The 16,335-nt window shown below is 54.1% G+C and overlaps 1 protein-coding gene across 6 annotated transcripts in view; it reads left to right on the forward strand.

The window, feature by feature from the left end:
• The window catches only part of NFASC (neurofascin), a 68,641-nt gene that overhangs the window by 19,899 nt on the left and 32,407 nt on the right, over positions 1-16,335 (forward strand). For 3 of the 6 annotated variants that reach the window (XM_057726847.1, XM_057726848.1, XM_057726850.1), the window contains exons 7-19: positions 2,487-2,598; positions 3,021-3,205; positions 4,489-4,620; positions 7,066-7,209; positions 7,869-7,980; positions 8,277-8,443; positions 8,938-9,085; positions 10,362-10,486; positions 11,279-11,323; positions 12,576-12,677; positions 13,335-13,532; positions 14,348-14,418; positions 15,703-15,925. In XM_057726847.1, the coding sequence (XP_057582830.1) occupies positions 2,487-2,598; positions 3,021-3,205; positions 4,489-4,620; positions 7,066-7,209; positions 7,869-7,980; positions 8,277-8,443; positions 8,938-9,085; positions 10,362-10,486; positions 11,279-11,323; positions 12,576-12,677; positions 13,335-13,532; positions 14,348-14,418; positions 15,703-15,925 (1,764 nt within the window). The remainder of the gene's footprint in view (positions 1-2,486; positions 2,599-3,020; positions 3,206-4,488; positions 4,621-7,065; positions 7,210-7,868; positions 7,981-8,276; positions 8,444-8,937; positions 9,086-10,361; positions 10,487-11,278; positions 11,324-12,575; positions 12,678-13,334; positions 13,533-14,347; positions 14,419-15,702; positions 15,926-16,335) is intronic. The other 3 variants (XM_057726852.1, XM_057726851.1, XM_057726853.1) reach the window with 1 other exon arrangement.

Genomic DNA, 16,335 nt, shown 5'->3' on the forward strand with positions numbered 1-16,335 from the left:
GCCCTTGAATTTTGGTGTTCTTTAGTTTGAGTAAGAAAATTCTTCCCAAAGCTGACTGTCAGAAGTAGGAACAAGTAGGGTATCCATCTTTAAAGAGAGAGGCGATATAGAATAGGTGCTAGAACACAAGCTTTGGCACCAAATGGTCCAGAATCCAAAACATAACTGGCTTGTGACCTTGGCAAGTCGGTTGACTCCACTGACCCTTGGTTTCCTCTCTGGAAAATGGCATAAATACCCACCCCCCCCAAGTTTGCTGTGAGGATCGCACGTGATGATGGTGAGGGAGCTGGAGCTGAGCCCCGCACTTGGTCCACAGTGATCGGCCAAGTGGCTGCCCTGTTTATTACCTCTGCCTTTAGGGTGTTCCTCCCTGTATTTTTGAACGTTGGCTCATTTCCCAGTAGCTTCTCCTCCTTTGGGACAGCTCTGCGGTTGCTAGCCCACATCCTACAAATGAAATATTGCTGTAACCTTTTTATAGTCACAGCTGCAGTGTGTCAAGGCAGCCACAGCGGGCCTCCGTGCTCATTTCCCCCGTTCCCATACTTAATGCTTTGCTGGTATTGTGTGCTTGCAGGGCTGCATGCTATGGTGTGAATTAAATGTCCACAGGGTCACACTTGGTTTCTGCAGGTTTTGTTCCCATGTGGAAAGAGTATGCCGACTGAGCTTCCACGCAACCCCACGGTTCCCAGCTCTCAACAGATTCACCTTCCTGTCCTCAGATCTTCTCATGGTGCCCCTGACCTTGTGTTGTCTGACCGTTTGGGTGATTCCAGGATGATGGGTGGGAGGAAGCTGCTGCTTTGGCATCAGGCTTCTTTAGGTGCTGAGAGCTGGATGCTATAAGAGTTATAGATGGTAACCAATTAACCACATAATGAATTAACCCTTTTGTAGCCACTGTTGTATATGTGTGTGCTGGTGGGACAGGTGAGGACATCTACAGAAAGAGATAACATTGGGTACATTGTTGCCTTCCTTTTTGTTCTCTTCCCCTCTTGAATTTATTCATCCCACAAGCATTTACTGAACACTTGCTGTGTGCCGGCAGCGTAACTACCTCCACATACGTTTCATCGTTTCTTCCCCTGACAAAAGGATAAAATAGATGCCAACTCTATGAAATACATTCCCCCAATGGCTGATGGAGAGAAGCTGGGTGCCCCAGGACAGGAGCCAGGAGCCCCACAGGAGCCAGACGTCAACTAGCCCAATAAGTCCAGCAATGTCACAGAGACAGAGTTCCCCAGCCACTCTGTCCTCGTTCTGCCAGCACCCAGTAACAATACCTGCCTCCCACCCGGAAGAATGCCTCGCTCTCCCTCCAGGCCTGTCTGAGGGCTCCCAGCTCCTGGCAGCCTTGCCTTCCTTCCAGCTCTCACCTCTCCAGCTGAGTCGAAAACCCATTAAACCCCTGGGTAGCCCCAGGTTATATTTATATCTTTAACTCTTCTAGTTTACAATCATACATCTTTTGAGCAGGGGTGACTCCTCCAGTTTCCCTTTGCTTTGTGGTTTCTGGCAAAATCCTTATGCTTCTCTGTCCCATCTTATCCATTTCCATAAAGCTGTGCTCTGAGGGAGAGGTGAGGTGCAGGTACGGTGGGGTCCACTGAGCTAGGGTGTCCCCAGACTTGCATGACCCCTTGCACAGGGAAACAGCTGCCCTGACAGTGTCGATCTCTGTGAGCCATCTGGCCTTCATTGATTCCAAAGCCCGCGGCTGCTGCAGCCTAGTTGAATTGTAGATGGCCTCCTCCATCTTGGTGGCCATGTGTGTCTCACCCCTCCCCCAGTCTCTCACATCCAATTAACACCCTCCTCCCCAGCCCCCTTCCAAAGTCATTAGTGAAGAAGCAGAATGGTCTTGGCCCCAAAGTGATTTCCTGTCATCTGTGTTCATTAATTCTCTCCATGTCTTTGCTAAACCATTAATAATACTCCCTGCATCTCTGACTGTTCATCTGAGTCTTTGTGGCTTCATCCCAGCTCCTTGTCTCCAGGGTCCCAAAGAGCAGGTTATCTGTCTGTGGCCCCAAGATGTGCCTTCTCTTTCTTCCACTGCTGCAGAGATGGCCTCCCTGGGGGCCACTCTACTGGCCTCTGGCTCCCAACACGAGATGCTCAGGGAGTAGACTGCTTGCTGCTCAGGCAACCCCTCCCACATTCCAGGACCAGAGCAGCTCACTGAACGGGGAGGGAAGCTGGGCTCCTTTTGGCAGATCCTGTCAGAACTTAGAGCTGTTCACACACATGTGCTGGTGGGGCCGGGAGCCCTGCGCTTCCTAACACACCTCTCTTAATGATGCCCCGGCCCTTGGGGTGGTTTCAGCAGGGAGGGCCTGGGGCTTGGTGCCTCTGAGGGTAAGGGGGTAAGCAGGAGGGCATGATGACCTTTCTCTCTATCCCGACAGCTCTGGCCTAGCTGGGTCAGCCCTCTGGGCAGTAAACTCACGAGAGCTTGTTCCATCCTGTTTCAGCCCGAGGAGTTGCAGAAAGAACACCCAGCTTCATGTATCCCCAGGGCACTGCGAGCAGTCAGATGGTACTGCGTGGCATGGACCTCCTGCTGGAGTGCATCGCCTCCGGGGTGTACGTACAGTTTGTACCCCCACTTCTGGCCACCCTCCAGGAGGATGGGCTGGGGGTTTGTGCATGCTTTGTTCTTACCACATTTGGGTGGGGGGGGGGGTGGCAAAAATAGAAGCAAACAGCTCCTTGTGAGGATGCTGCCAATCATAGTTATCTCCACCCCATTTCTTTTTTAGATAATGAGGAAAGGAGGTGGCTAGGCTTCTTGTACGTGTGTTAGACCCTCCTGTGATCTTAGATAAGTCCCTTAGGGACCCTGTGGCTGAGCATCCCCCCTGCATGGGAGGGGTCAGCTCTCAGGGAACATGCATCCTCCCAGGCCCAAGTACACTTTAAGGACACGTAGGTGTCCCAGGCTCCATACTAGAATAGCAGAGCCACATTTAGTGATAAGTCCCTGTTTCTCACTTGGTCCCTCTTAGCCCAACACCAGACATCGCATGGTACAAGAAAGGTGGGGACCTCCCATCTGACAAGGCCAAGTTCGAGAACTTTAACAAGGCCCTGCGTATCACCAACGTGTCCGAGGAAGACTCTGGGGAGTATTTCTGCCTGGCCTCCAACAAGATGGGCAGCATCCGGCACACGATCTCGGTGAGAGTAAAGGGTACGTTGTGTGTATTTCTCATTATGATGATTTTGCCAGCCCTACACTCCACGGCCACCCTTCCCTCTCAGGGTGGTTGGGGGCAGGGTGAGTGGGGAAAACGTCCAACACACTGATTAGTGGCAATAATGACCTGCAGGCATGGTGTCACCGCCTGGATGTGTGTGTATGTGTGCCTGTGTAAAAGGGCGGGGGGAGGGAGGCGTTAAGAGAGGAGATCCTCTCTCACCATTGCCCGACTCCCCTTTGTGCCTGGGGCTCCCTCAGCAGATGCACTTTCTCCCATGGCCCATTTGGATCACCAAGAACCTTCCTGTCTTTTGTTTCACATTCCCGTTCACGATGTGTTGTCTTAGCCCTACTCTGTCTGTGTATTGTGCATAGTTCTTTTTAAAAATGGGAAGTCATCATGGCCCAAATGACTTTTTTTGAAAATCACTTCCCTCCCCTCAAAGCAGACAGCTCACCTGAGCAGTTGTAGTCAATAGAACACGTACCTCTGCGGGTCCCAGCCACAGGTGTGGGGAGTGTGGTGCAGGGAGGGGTCCACCAGTCACTTCTCAGTCTGAATGGTGGGGCTGGATGGGTGATTGGGGTGATGAGGTTGGACATGCTCAATTGACGTGTGACCTTGGTTTCAGCACCACACTCAAACCAGGAGTTCTTAACCTTTAATGGGGTTTCAAGATCTTTGGGATTCTGATCCAAAGGACCATCTTCTCAAAAGAATCCATATCCACACATTCACAAAAATTTCCAGACAATTGGAAGGGGTGGCCAGCTAAAAGCACTCTAGCCAAAGCTCAGTGGCTAAAAGAATGAATAGCAGGCCTTTTCTAAATGGTCTGATCCTGCAGCAACAAGAACGGAAATCCAGAGGGACCGACCCCTGGTGCTTTACCACCCTCCCTGGCTCGAGCCCTTGAGTGCATCATGAGTGCCTGGGGAGCTCTCAAAGCACTGGCCGCCCAGGCTTCCCCCACGGATTCTGACTTAGTAGGTTGAAGATGGCCCCTGGCATCCATGTTTGTTAACAGCTCTTCAGGGGGCCCCAGTTTAGAACTGTTGCTCTGTGAACTTGAAATAAATGAGTCAGCATCTGCAGTGCTGAGCCGACCAAAGGCAGCCTTGACCGCCATCCTATCAGGATGAGCCCTGGGCAGGTGGCAGGGACTTGGGGCTGGCACTCGGGGACTCCTGCCTTCCTAGAGGGATCCCATGTGGTTCCTCCTGCCTGCTTGTGTCATCTGACGCCCCTGCCTATGCCTGTCCTTGTCTTCCAGCTGCTCCCTACTGGCTGGACGAACCCAAGAACCTTATCCTGGCTCCTGGCGAGGACGGGAGACTGGTGTGTCGAGCCAATGGGAACCCCAAGCCCACCGTCCAGTGGATGGTGAATGGAGAGCCTTTGCAATGTGAGTGACGCGCTGTTGTCCTGCCTGCTTCTGCTCTCTCTCCCATCCCTGTGGGCCAGCGCTGTACACCAGAAGTAAGGGAGCAGCCCGTCTCTTTGGACATCTCAAGGGAGAGGAAACCTGCCTCATTTGTGTGTGAGAGGGAACAGGAGGCCTGTGGTTATGTTCCCATATTTAGGGGATTTTTGCTCCCTGGGCTTTTTCATAAATTTCTCCCTTCTGCCCTTAACAACTACAGAGCCCAGTTGGAGGGCTGGGGACCTCGGCTGTACATCCTGAGAATAAAGGCTCTGAGTGATGGCTGGGGCTCAGGAGGTAGAGGAGAGCTTGGTAACTCATTGCTATTGTTTACCCAAGTCCCTCTCTCTGCCAAGGGCAAAAAAAGAGGCAGGGTTTTGTGAAGTTATGAAAGATATGGCCGGAAATGAGGGAAAACTCCCTGTGAGAGCAGAGATGTGCAGTGCAGCTTCTGAGTTCTTATAGACGTCAGGAAGAATTAGTTCTGTGCGGATGCCGGAATGGATGACTCCAGGGCTCCTTCCAGCCAAAGGTCTTGGTCAACTTTTCACATCATATTCACTCCAGTTGCCTTTACTTTTTACACGTCCTGTCCTTACTTTCTCTAAGGGGTCAGAGGAAATGCAAACAGTGTTATCAACCAGATGGGGCAAAAAATAGATGGCAAGAACTCAGAGCCTAACTCACAAGCAACAGCTGATGAAGCAGGTGGCGAGGTAGGGAGGCAGGTGGAGAAGGTGAGAATGCACCTTTCTAGACATTTATTGTGTGCCAGGCACTGTGCATCCCTCATCATCTTAACCTCAAACATTAAAGATGAAGAAATGAGGCTCCGGTGGGGCAGGGAGTTGCCTGTGGTCGCGTGGCTAGTGAGTGAGGAAGCTGTGGGCTGCTGTGACAGCACAACATGCCAGCCCTGTCTAGTACTGAGCATCTAGTTATCCCAGGAAATAGCCTGACCCTGAATACGAATGACATATGGAGTCACTTGTATGTCCCTTTTCCCTGTCCTAGTAGCAGTTTGGGGACAAGGCAGACAAAGGCTCTAAACTTCATGGCACCATTAAATAAATGCAGATTCCAGGATTTGCAGCTGAGTCTTGGCCTGGGAAAGGTCCCTTGTCACTCAAAGGAGTGACCGGGAGGAAAGCTGCGCTGAGAACATTGCTGGGCAAGGAGACATAAAGTCGCTGGTGTCGGCTTCCTTTGTGCCTTTTTGCTGAGTGGAGACTCCAGGAGGATGATGAGGATGTTGACGTCAGCTTTGTTCACCTCTGATTCCCTAATTCCGGGCTCAGACTTACTATCTGTGGGGTGGCGCCCACAGGGCCAGACCCTGGGTCCTCCTCTGCCCGCTTCTGTGGTAGGTCTGAGTGATCCTGGATGAGTTCATAGATCACACAAGCCGAATCATCTGGCCCAGTCCTGAAATCTTACAGAGGAAAGGCACCTTCTGATGGTGAAAGATGAGAAAAGTGGGGATTCTTTACATTTCTAGAAAACTTTTATTTGTACAGCCCATTATCTCATCGTTCTCTTATCTTAACCTTCCTCAGAATAGGGGAAAGACGGGAGCAATGCTTCCACATTTGACAGATGAAGGAAAGGAGGCCCAGAGGAGTTATTGATTTGCCCCGGGTCTTAGAATGATACAGGGATAGGTGTGAGACCCTCCACAGCCACTCCCCAGCCTCTGCTCTCTGCATCCCCAGCCAGTGGGACCGGGAGAACTGCAGCAGGGAATGTCCTCGCGGTGTGCCCATGTCTTGGGAAGATCAGGTAGCTGCAGCAAATACAGGAACTCATTCAGCTTTCAGCAGGCATCGGCTTCTGGGTTTAACTTTGTGAATGTCTGCAGAGTGCTCTGCTCGGATGGTGGAGAAGGTGGTAGGTCCCATCTAGTTGTATATTGCTTTATCCTTTTCAAAACACACTTGAGTATATGCACATTGGATTAAAATAGTAACAACGATCAAAATCAGTATGTGCTGAGCCCTCTGCTAATGACACACAGAGAATCTCCCATCATCCTCATAAAAACCCCACAAGGTGACACGTCATCCCCATGTTGCTGACAAGGAGACTGAAACATAGAGCCGTTGAATCGTGCTAGCAGGTCATGTGGTTAGAACTCACACTCTCCTGTTTCCAGAGCTTACGCTCTCAACCACCGCGGCCCGGCTGCTGTGCACGTTTGACCGAGATTCCTATTTCCATTGGACGGATTGAGAAATAAACTCCGGTGGTCTCAGTGATGGACCCAGGCCACACAGCTAGGCAGTGGTGGGCCAGAAGCTGTGTCTGAGAGCCACGCAGTGCTGCTGCCTCCACCACACCCCAGTCCTACCAGGGAGGCCTGGCCAGAGTCCCAAGTGCCCTTTGCCCTGCCCTCCCCCTTTCTCACGAGGAGCATCTTCCTTTCTGTAGCGGCACCACCCAACCCAAACCGTGAAGTGGCCGGGGACACCATCATCTTCCGGGACACCCAGATCAGCAGCAGGGCCGTGTACCAGTGCAACACCTCCAACGAGCACGGCTACCTGCTGGCCAACGCCTTCGTCAGCGTGCTGGGTGAGTGCGCCTCTCCCTCCGCTCAGCTGCCTGGCCCTTGCTCACCTCGTGGGCGCACTCCCTTCCCCAGAGATCAGCCAGGTGGTGGGGTGTGAGGGCGGCAGGTTGGGGGAAGCACAGAGACCCAGGATGAGATTTGCAGGGAGGATGGAGGACTTAAAACCCACAGAGCTGGGTGTGCAGACAGAGTTCATTCCATGTGAGAAGTCAGTCTCAGTCCCCTTCCTCCCCTGATGAGAGGAGGGACCGTCTCATCTCCTTGGTGTGTCCATGTTGGCTCTCCCTGGGTTCCCTGTGGTCTCAGGGTGGAAGATAGTCCTGAGTATGTTCGTAACACTCCTGGAGCAGGGAGAGGGCAGTGGGCAGGTGCAGCTAGGAGAAGCCTTGGGGCTGTGGAGGCACAGGTATAGGAGCTGCTGGAAAACTGCAGGGAACCCTTTGCAAAAACTGGGCTGGATGTAGGATAGGTGAAGGGCAGATGAATAAGCTTCCTCCTTCCTCACCTAATCCTTAGAGGCTTCTAAAAGGAGGGAGGTTGATGGGGGAAGGTACACTGGTGCTTGGAAGCTGCTGTGAGGAGAAGGCACGTAGAGATAGGACTGGTCCACAAAGAGAAAGTGAAGACTCGCCACCCAAGATCAGTTCTCTGGGAATTGCAGACGTGCCGCCTCGGATGCTGTCACCCCGAAATCAGCTCATCAGGGTGATTCTGTACAACCGGACGCGGCTGGACTGCCCATTCTTTGGGTCTCCCATCCCCACACTCCGATGGTAAGTTCCAGGAGACCAGGCCTCCCCCTCAGGGGCATCTGTCCTGCCTTTCTCATTCCATCTGGCCCATGAGAGGTGTTCAGCAAGTCATGGGAGCCTTGAAGGGTTGAAGCTGGGAGGAAGTTGGCAGATCATGTGGGTCAACCCTCTTATTGTGCAAAGAAAGCAACTGAGGCCCGGAGACTTGCCAAGGCCACCCAGTGGTCAGAGGCAAGACCCACAAGGCTCGGGGCTCCTCGTGCTCCCTGGGCTGGTCCTTTCTCAGTATGCTGTGTGTCCTGCTGCTCTGTTGTGAGGTTTAAGAATGGGCAAGGAAGCAACCTGGATGGTGGCAACTACCATGTCTATGAGAACGGCAGCCTGGAAATCAAGATGATTCGCAAAGAGGACCAAGGCATCTACACCTGTGTTGCCACCAACATCCTGGGCAAAGCTGAGAACCAGGTCCGCCTGGAGGTCAAAGGTAAAGGAGAGGGTTGCTAGGTAGAGTGCAGGGTGGGGAGGGCAAGGAAGCCATCTCCTCAAAGTTATCCACGTGTGTCACTCACTTTGAATATGTACCACACCTAATGTGTAATACCTAGTGGGACCTCCCTCCAGGTCTGTGTGTCCTCTCCGTGGAAGTTTCGTGGCCAGGGCCTCCGATTGGCCTGATGCTGCGAGCACTGAGTTATTACAAGCCTCGTCCAAATAGACTTCGGCAGGGCCGCCTGCTACCCACACCAGCGCCCCACTGCCACCCCAGAAACTGCATCCCATGTTCCCAAGGTGGAGAGAAAGGATTTGGGGATTGTTTACTGTTGGGGATCCCCCATACCAGGCCTCCCCTACCATTCACATAAATCCTATTTCTGCCCCTTTCCATGGTCCGTCTGACTTGGAGGTCATGTGTGTCACACTGTATGGCCACACGGGGGTGGGGGATGGCAGAGATGAGCTCCAGGGGCTTCCCCGCAGACCCCACCAGGATCTACCGGATGCCTGAGGACCAGATCGCCAAAAGGGGCACCACGGTGCAGCTGGAGTGCCGCGTGAAGCACGACCCCTCCCTGAAGCTCACGGTCTCCTGGCTGAAGGATGATGAGCCCCTCTACATCGGAAACAGGTTTCTGCTCCTCCCTCCTCTCTCGCTGCTGCTCTTTGGGGCGTTTTCTTTTCCCTTGCTCTTGGTGATGCACTGAAGAGCCCAGGGAACCTGTGGCACGTGGGTCACTGCAGAACTGCTGAGGACGGCATGACAGCCTCGGTGACACCCCTGCCCCACCTCAGGGGAGACCCCCCCACACCTTCCCCCCTCTCCCGTCCGTGCTCTGCTTCTCTCTCCTCCTCCTCCCTCCCACTCCTTTCTCTCTTCACTTCCCTCCCTCTCTCCCCTCACTCCTCTTTTCCTCCTCCCTTTATTCTGATCCCTTCCCCTCCTCCTTTTCTGCCTCACAGCCAGGACCCCTCCCCATGCTCTCAGCCCTGCCTTCAGTGCCCCTGTTCTCCAGCAGAGGGCAGGGTTGGACCGAGCGGACTCTAACCTTTGTGGTTAGTGTGGTTCTGCATCCTTATTGCACCTGGGACCGTTTCCCAGGCCCACGCCTGCCCCCTCCCTTATCCCAGATTCAGATTTAAGTGGAGTTGAGGGAGGGCCCGGGCATAGATAGTGTTTAAAAGTCCCCCCAGGTGTTTGTAATATGCAGCTGGGGTTGAGAACAGCTGATCCGAGCTTCCCTCCAGGGCTCTTTGCTGTACCGTCATCCATCTCGGGGCAGGTTGTGCATGGGTACCAGCTGTTTCCAGGGATCATCTGGTTTTCTGCAGGAGCGTAGCCTGCGGACAGGCACAGGCATTCTGGCACTCAGTGATGCTCAGGGCCTACCCTGCTCTTCGGTGCCCTCCTCCCTCTGTGGGAGACTGTTCAGAGGCACCTGGGGCACTTGGGCTGAGCCCCGGCATCGATCTGTGCTGAAGGCAGAGCTGGAAGGACGAGAAGCCCTGCCTTTTGAGGGGTGGGCCTGACGGTGCCACAGTCCTGGAGGGGAGCACAGCACCAGAAAGGCACAGAGGACAGACTCAGTGTGAGAGTGGAGAACGGTGCCTACGGGCCAGGGCCGCTTCAGCTCCCTCTACTTTCCTGTCCCCTGCATCAAGCACCGTAAGCTCTCAAGGGGACCTGAAGAGCCTGCCTCCCTCGAAGTGCTGAGATGGAGCCTCGTGTCCCTTCGGAGGGGCTGCAGCCGCCCAGCCCAGCCTGTGAGGCTTCCCTCTCCCTCTGCCTCGCTGTGCCCTCTGCAGGCAGAAAGCAGATGGGCAGTGCCCGGCACGCCCCCTGCCTCCCCCTTTGCTGTCTCCCCACCCGCCTTCCTTCAGTCAGTCGCTCCCTGATACCTTTGCAGGATGAAGAAGGAAGAGGACTCCCTGACCATCTTCGGTGTGGCTGAGCGGGACCAGGGCAGCTACACGTGCGTCGCCAGCACCGAGCTGGACCAGGACCTGGCCAAGGCCTACCTGACAGTGCTAGGTAACTGCCGCCGTCCACACTGGTGCTGACCCCACCCCCGCTCCTGAGGCCAGGGAGGCGGAGGACGGTTCCAGGCCAGGCGTGCTGACCCTCCTGCCTTCTGGTCCAAGGGTCAGGAAGCTCTTCCTTTCAGAACAAGCTCTGCTGGGCGCCTTACCTCCTGAATGGACGCATGGACTCGCCCAGATCCTCACCTGAAGTTTGCCTAAAGGAGAGGGAATGGCCAGGGGGTTCTCGTTGCCATCATCTTTACCAACTTTACAGCTAACTCTAAGCCACTAAGTCAATTAATACCATCCGTCCTTGAAACGAGACTGACTTTGTGTTTGTCCTCCCAACACCCTCTGCTAGCCTTCCTCTCTGCCCCGCTCCCCATGGGATTTCACAGGGTGCTCTGCACGTCAGATGATCCTGTCTTGTCCTGCCCTCGTGTCCAGGCCAGACTGTAAATACTACGCCACCCCAGACCTGGGAACGTAGCCTCTCCTGTCCAGGGAAGCAAATCCCCTCCTCACCCCTGCGCTCGCTCTCAGGGCGCTCCTGTCCCTTGGCAGTGTCCCTGCACCGCACAGCCTAGCACGGGGACAGGAGGGAGGCAGGGTGTCTGCCCCCAGCTGTGGAGGGAGCACAGGAAGACCTCTGTGAGGGCTGGGGCACGCGCCACGGAAGTGGGGGAGGGGTGAAGCTGTGCTGCGGTGGCTGTTCAAGCCGTGGCTACCTGTTCCCACCCTCCTAGAACACCTTTATCCTCAGATAACCTGCTAACCTGGATAACCCATCTTACCTTTGCAGCTGATCAGGCCACTCCAACTAACCGTTTGGCTGCCCTGCCCAAAGGTAATTCACACTAATCCCGGGACCCTCGCGCAGCCCTCGAGGTGTCCGGGAGGGGGGAGTCTAGGAGGAGGAAGGCGCTGCAGGACGGAGTGCAGTGTACAGGCAAAGGGGTAGCACGCCCTGCTCCCTGCTAAACCTGACTCCTCTCAAGAGGCCCTTGTCACCTCCTTGAGCCCTGTCACCGCCCGACTCCTGGCTTCCTGCTCCTTTAGCAGCCTGAGCTCCAAAGTCCAGCTGTCGTTCCCCCCCACCCAATCCCTTACCTCTGGCCATGCCCGCCTCTCCCCTTGGGGTGGCCTGTTCTCTCCCCCCAGCTTGGCCTCAGAAGTGTATCCAGTCAGGAAAGCCCCCTTGCTTTGAGTTATCTGTAAGCCCACCTTTTTTGCAGCCTTTCACACCTGCTGCTATACACCCATTTTCAATCTGCACACACACGTGTGCAACACACACACATGTGAGCCTCAATGACTCAGCCTCCAGATCCTTCCAGTAACCAGCCAAAATGTGGAAATAGCTGGTTCAAGAAGCCAGGATGAGAGGAAAAACCACGCCTGCCCTCACCAGTCAATGGCCAGATGGCTTTATCCCCAGGCCGGGAGGGCACATACACCCACTTAGGAAATCCAGTGAGACTGGAGCCCCAAAAAGGTGCTGCCTCTGCCCTTGTTGGAGCCTCTGTCCTGCTGTCCATCACTGAAAGTTCTAGACTGCGTCCCTGTCTCCTCCCTGGCCTGTTCTCTGTCTTTGCTCCCCCCACACACATTCCCCTAACTGGTCTGCCCTGCTCAGCTCTGCAAACACCCCCTGGGCTCCTGCCCCCTCAGAGCCTCAGCCCGCAGAGTGGAAGATAATTATGAGAAAATGAGACAGAACCCCATACTTCTTCATCAGCTTTCCTGAAGGTTGTGAACATGGTCTAACGCAAAGGGCAGCATTTCCCAAATGCTTGCACTTCAAGAACATCCACAGAAATGGGGTGGGCTGGCCCCTGTTCTCCCTGTGGCCCTGCATTCCTTGATATTTTGGGGGGTGGTAGAATTTAGGATTCCCTCTTTGTTCTTCCTTAAGCCCTAAGGGAAGGGGGTGGCCCCTGTGCTGACCCTCCAGCACAGACTGGGGTTGGTTCCTGCAGTGGTGACCTCAGCCCATCAGGGTCCTGTCCGTGGGACAGTGTCCAGGACTGAGGCCAGCACAGGGACGGGCCAGCTCTAACTCGGGAGGCCCACGTGGTGTCTTCTCCCTCTGCTGCCAGGACGGCCAGACCGACCCCGGGACCTGGAGCTCACCGACCTGGCCGAGAGGAGCGTGAGACTGACCTGGATCCCGGGGGACGATAACAACAGCCCCATCACAGGTCAGCCAGGGCCCTGCGCTACAGTCCAGAAAAGAAGGACGTGGGGGGCTTCCTAGGTGGCGCAGTGGTTAAGAATCTGCCTGCCAATGCAGAGGACATGGGTTCGAGCCCTGCTCCAGGAAGATCCTACATGCCACAGAGCAACTAAGCCCGTGCGCCACAACTAAAAAAAAAATAAAATAAAATAAAATAAAGAAGGACGTGGGAAGTTGTTATATAACAAAGGGAGTTCAACTCGAGGATGGAAGATGCCTTAGAGGACTGGGACGGGGAGGGTGGGGGGGACTCCTGGAAGGGAGTCGAAGGAGGGAGGGAATACAGGAATATGTGTATAAAAACAGATGGTTGCACTTGGTGTACCCCCCAAAAAATAATAAATTAAAAAAAAAAAAAAAAAAAAAAGAAGGACGACAGCCCGGAAGCCAGAGGCCTGGTCCTGGTTTCTGGTCCTACTTCTGCCTCACCTGCCATGTGCCCTGGGCTGTTGACAGAACGCATGGAGGCCTTGGTTTCCCTTCCTTTGTTTTGGGAAGGATTCCTGTACCTTTGTCTACCCAAGGGAGATAATAAAGACTAGTGGAAACAAGGAGGGAGCGCTCTTGAGAAAGAACTCACTAAGTCAGCTCCACATCAGCCCTGTCTTCCTTGCCCCCTCAGACTACGTCGTCCAGTTTGAAGAGGACCAGTTCCAGCCGGGGGTCTGGCATGACCACTCCAAGTTCCCAGGCAGCGTCAACTCAGCCGTCCTCCGGCTGTCCCCGTACGTCAACTACCAGTTCCGGGTCATTGCCGTCAACGAGGTGGGCAGCAGCCACCCCAGCCTCCCGTCCGAGCGCTACCGAACCAGTGGAGCACGTGAGTGCTTGAGGGCTAGCGGGAGGTGCTGAAGCCGGGTACCCCGAGTTCAAACCGAGCTCCCCTCGTCCCCAGCCACTGGAATCGGGGCAAGTTCCTCAACCTGTCCGAGGCTCGGCTTCTTCATCTGTGAAACAGAGAATAATAACACCCTCTCCATCGTGGGGCTACTGTGAGGATTACATTTGAAAATGCAGTTCGGGTCCTTCCCATGATGTGTGTATAGCAAGCACACAATGAATCTTAACTGTCATTTTTAACATGACTAATATTGTAAGTAGTTCTTGCTGATCTGCTCTGAAGGGAAGAGCTACGGCAAAGATTTGCAGTAGAAATATATGGTCTGGTATTACATCAGGTTTAACACACTTGGGTAATGAAATGTTTCGATTTCTGAAATCACACTGGCTCACTGAGGGTGGTGATGCTCCCCCCAGATGTTGAATGCCAGAAGAAACCAGTCTGGAATTCAACATACTTAGTGGGAATCCACCATGGGGATAATCCACACTGAGGTGGCTGTATGGATCATCTCACGTGTGGAAAGCCTTATAATAAACGCTGTCTTGTAAGGGATTAAAATTCAAAAGAAATTATCCCTGTTTCAAGGGGTTTAAATCTTAGCTAGGGAGGCACATCATACAGATGACAAAGCAGCAGAGCAAGCTCAGTTGCTTATGGGACAGAGTGTATTGAGAGATGCTGAGAAAAGACAGAGGGTAGAAGGGACCAGTCGGGTTGGGGGAGAGAGTTTGCTTACTGTGCCTTGATAACGCTCAAACTGGACTTGAACTTTGCATCCATTTGGGTTCCAGCCCCTGAGTCCAACCCCTCTGATGTGAAGGGAGAGGGGACCAGAAAGAACAACATGGAGATCACATGGACGGTAAGAGCCCCTTGCAGCCCACCCGTGATGGGCGTGCTTGCCTCACCCTGGGAGCCCTCGCCCTTGACTCCGCTGAGACCCCAAGGCTGCAGGGTGGCTCAGACTACCTGGCTGGGATGGGGGCCACTCTCCTCTGGGTTGAGCATCCAGAAACGGAACAGGAGAATATCTAAGAGCAAGATTTAAGGTAGGAGACAGGAGCAGAGGTGACCAAGGAACAGAGACTGTCAGTTTGGCAAAAGCAGAAAAAGAGTCCTGGAGGATAAATGAACTTCTTTAGAGGAAGGAGAGATTTAGGTTAGTCTCTAGGAAAGATTTAGCTTAAACATTAGTACCTCGCTTTGGCGTGTTCTGGGGTCCCCTCATTGGAGATTTCTGGGAGTGAGGAGAGACCAGCCTCTGAGTGGTCCTTCAGTGCCGGCCATCTATAAGTTCAGGATGGACAAGGTGACTCAAAAGATGTCCTCCAGGAAGCTCATCTTCATCTTGGCTCACTGACCACATTTTCCAAACCGAAACTGGGATATGTGGCCTCAAAATGACTTTTTTCCAAACCACTTCCAAGTCTAAGAGATGCAAATTATTAACACTTTTGTGCCATTGCCATGAATAATGGAAACGGGGAGATACAGGGTTTGGAATCACAACCACCCCCTTCTTCTGAGGGCCTGGTCTCTCAGCAGCCTTGGCAACTGGGCTGAGGCCAGACCTAAGACACCAGGGCTCATCTTCAGGACCTTGCAAGGGTCGGTTCTAGGTCTACAGCTCTGTATTCCAGGCTCCCAGTGGTACGCTTCCTGGACCAGGCCCTTAGGGAACAAAAGCAGAGCTATGCCCACTCCCAGCTCTGGCCTTTTGGAAGGACAGGGCAGAAACACAAGGATTAAGTAGGACTGGAATCTGGATTTTTGAGTTCATTGGCAGCAGGCATACTGTGGCTGAACCAAAACTTGCCCTTTCCCGACTCTGGAGTCTATTATATCACCGTCCATGTTTTGTTTTCCTGTTGCTCCATCACAAGAAAGAGTTCTGTCGACAATAAAGCTTTCGCCTCCTGCGCGCCCGCTGGTGGGGCTGGCTGTGGCGGCAGAGGGACTGGGGCGTGGGTGGAGAATCTGCACGCTGCGGGCCTCACAGGGCTCCGGGCTCGGGGGCACTCAGAGCGGGGGGCGTGCTCTTCCGCGTGCTGTGATGGGGCTGGCTGCTGCGCGGCAGGTTGGGGACGGGTGTCCTGGGCTCTCCGCCTGCACGCTCTCCACTCCTGCCGTTCCTCTCCCTGCCCAGCCGATGAACGCCACCTCCGCCTTTGGACCCAACCTGCGCTACATCGTCAAGTGGCGACGGAGAGAGACTCGGGAGACCTGGAACAACGTCACGGTGTGGGGCTCCCGCTACGTGGTGGGGCAGACCCCTGTCTACGTGCCCTACGAGATCCGAGTCCAGGCTGAAAATGACTTTGGGAAGGGCCCCGAGCCCGACACGGTCATCGGTTACTCTGGAGAAGATTGTGAGTACCCTCTCCCATCCTGCCCCGGGACCCTCGTGGCTGGGCTGCACAGGCCACTCTCACAGATCAGGAACCTCAGGATGGGTACCGTGGGTCTTGCAAGAGCATCCTGGGAGGACAGCCAGTTCCCAGGAAAGAGAAATCCCCTAAGGTGACCGAGAGCAGACAGGCCCCGAGTATTGCTGGGAGCAGAGATGGTATCAGCCGAACACTCGTTAGAATGATTGAACGTGGTCACCTAGTCCAGTACTCTCACTTCATGAACGTGGAAAGTGAGGCCCTGCGAGGGAAACCCCTGCCAGTATTGCACAATAGCAAATGTCAGGCCTGAAAGTAGAACCCAAGCCTTCTGATCTACCTTACTGCCAGGCCTTGCTAGCACCAAGGACCACCCGTCCAAATGAGCCATA

The sequence above is a fragment of the Hippopotamus amphibius genome, chromosome 3 (genome assembly GCF_030028045.1).
Source record: "Hippopotamus amphibius kiboko isolate mHipAmp2 chromosome 3, mHipAmp2.hap2, whole genome shotgun sequence".
NCBI lineage: Eukaryota > Metazoa > Chordata > Mammalia > Artiodactyla > Hippopotamidae > Hippopotamus > Hippopotamus amphibius.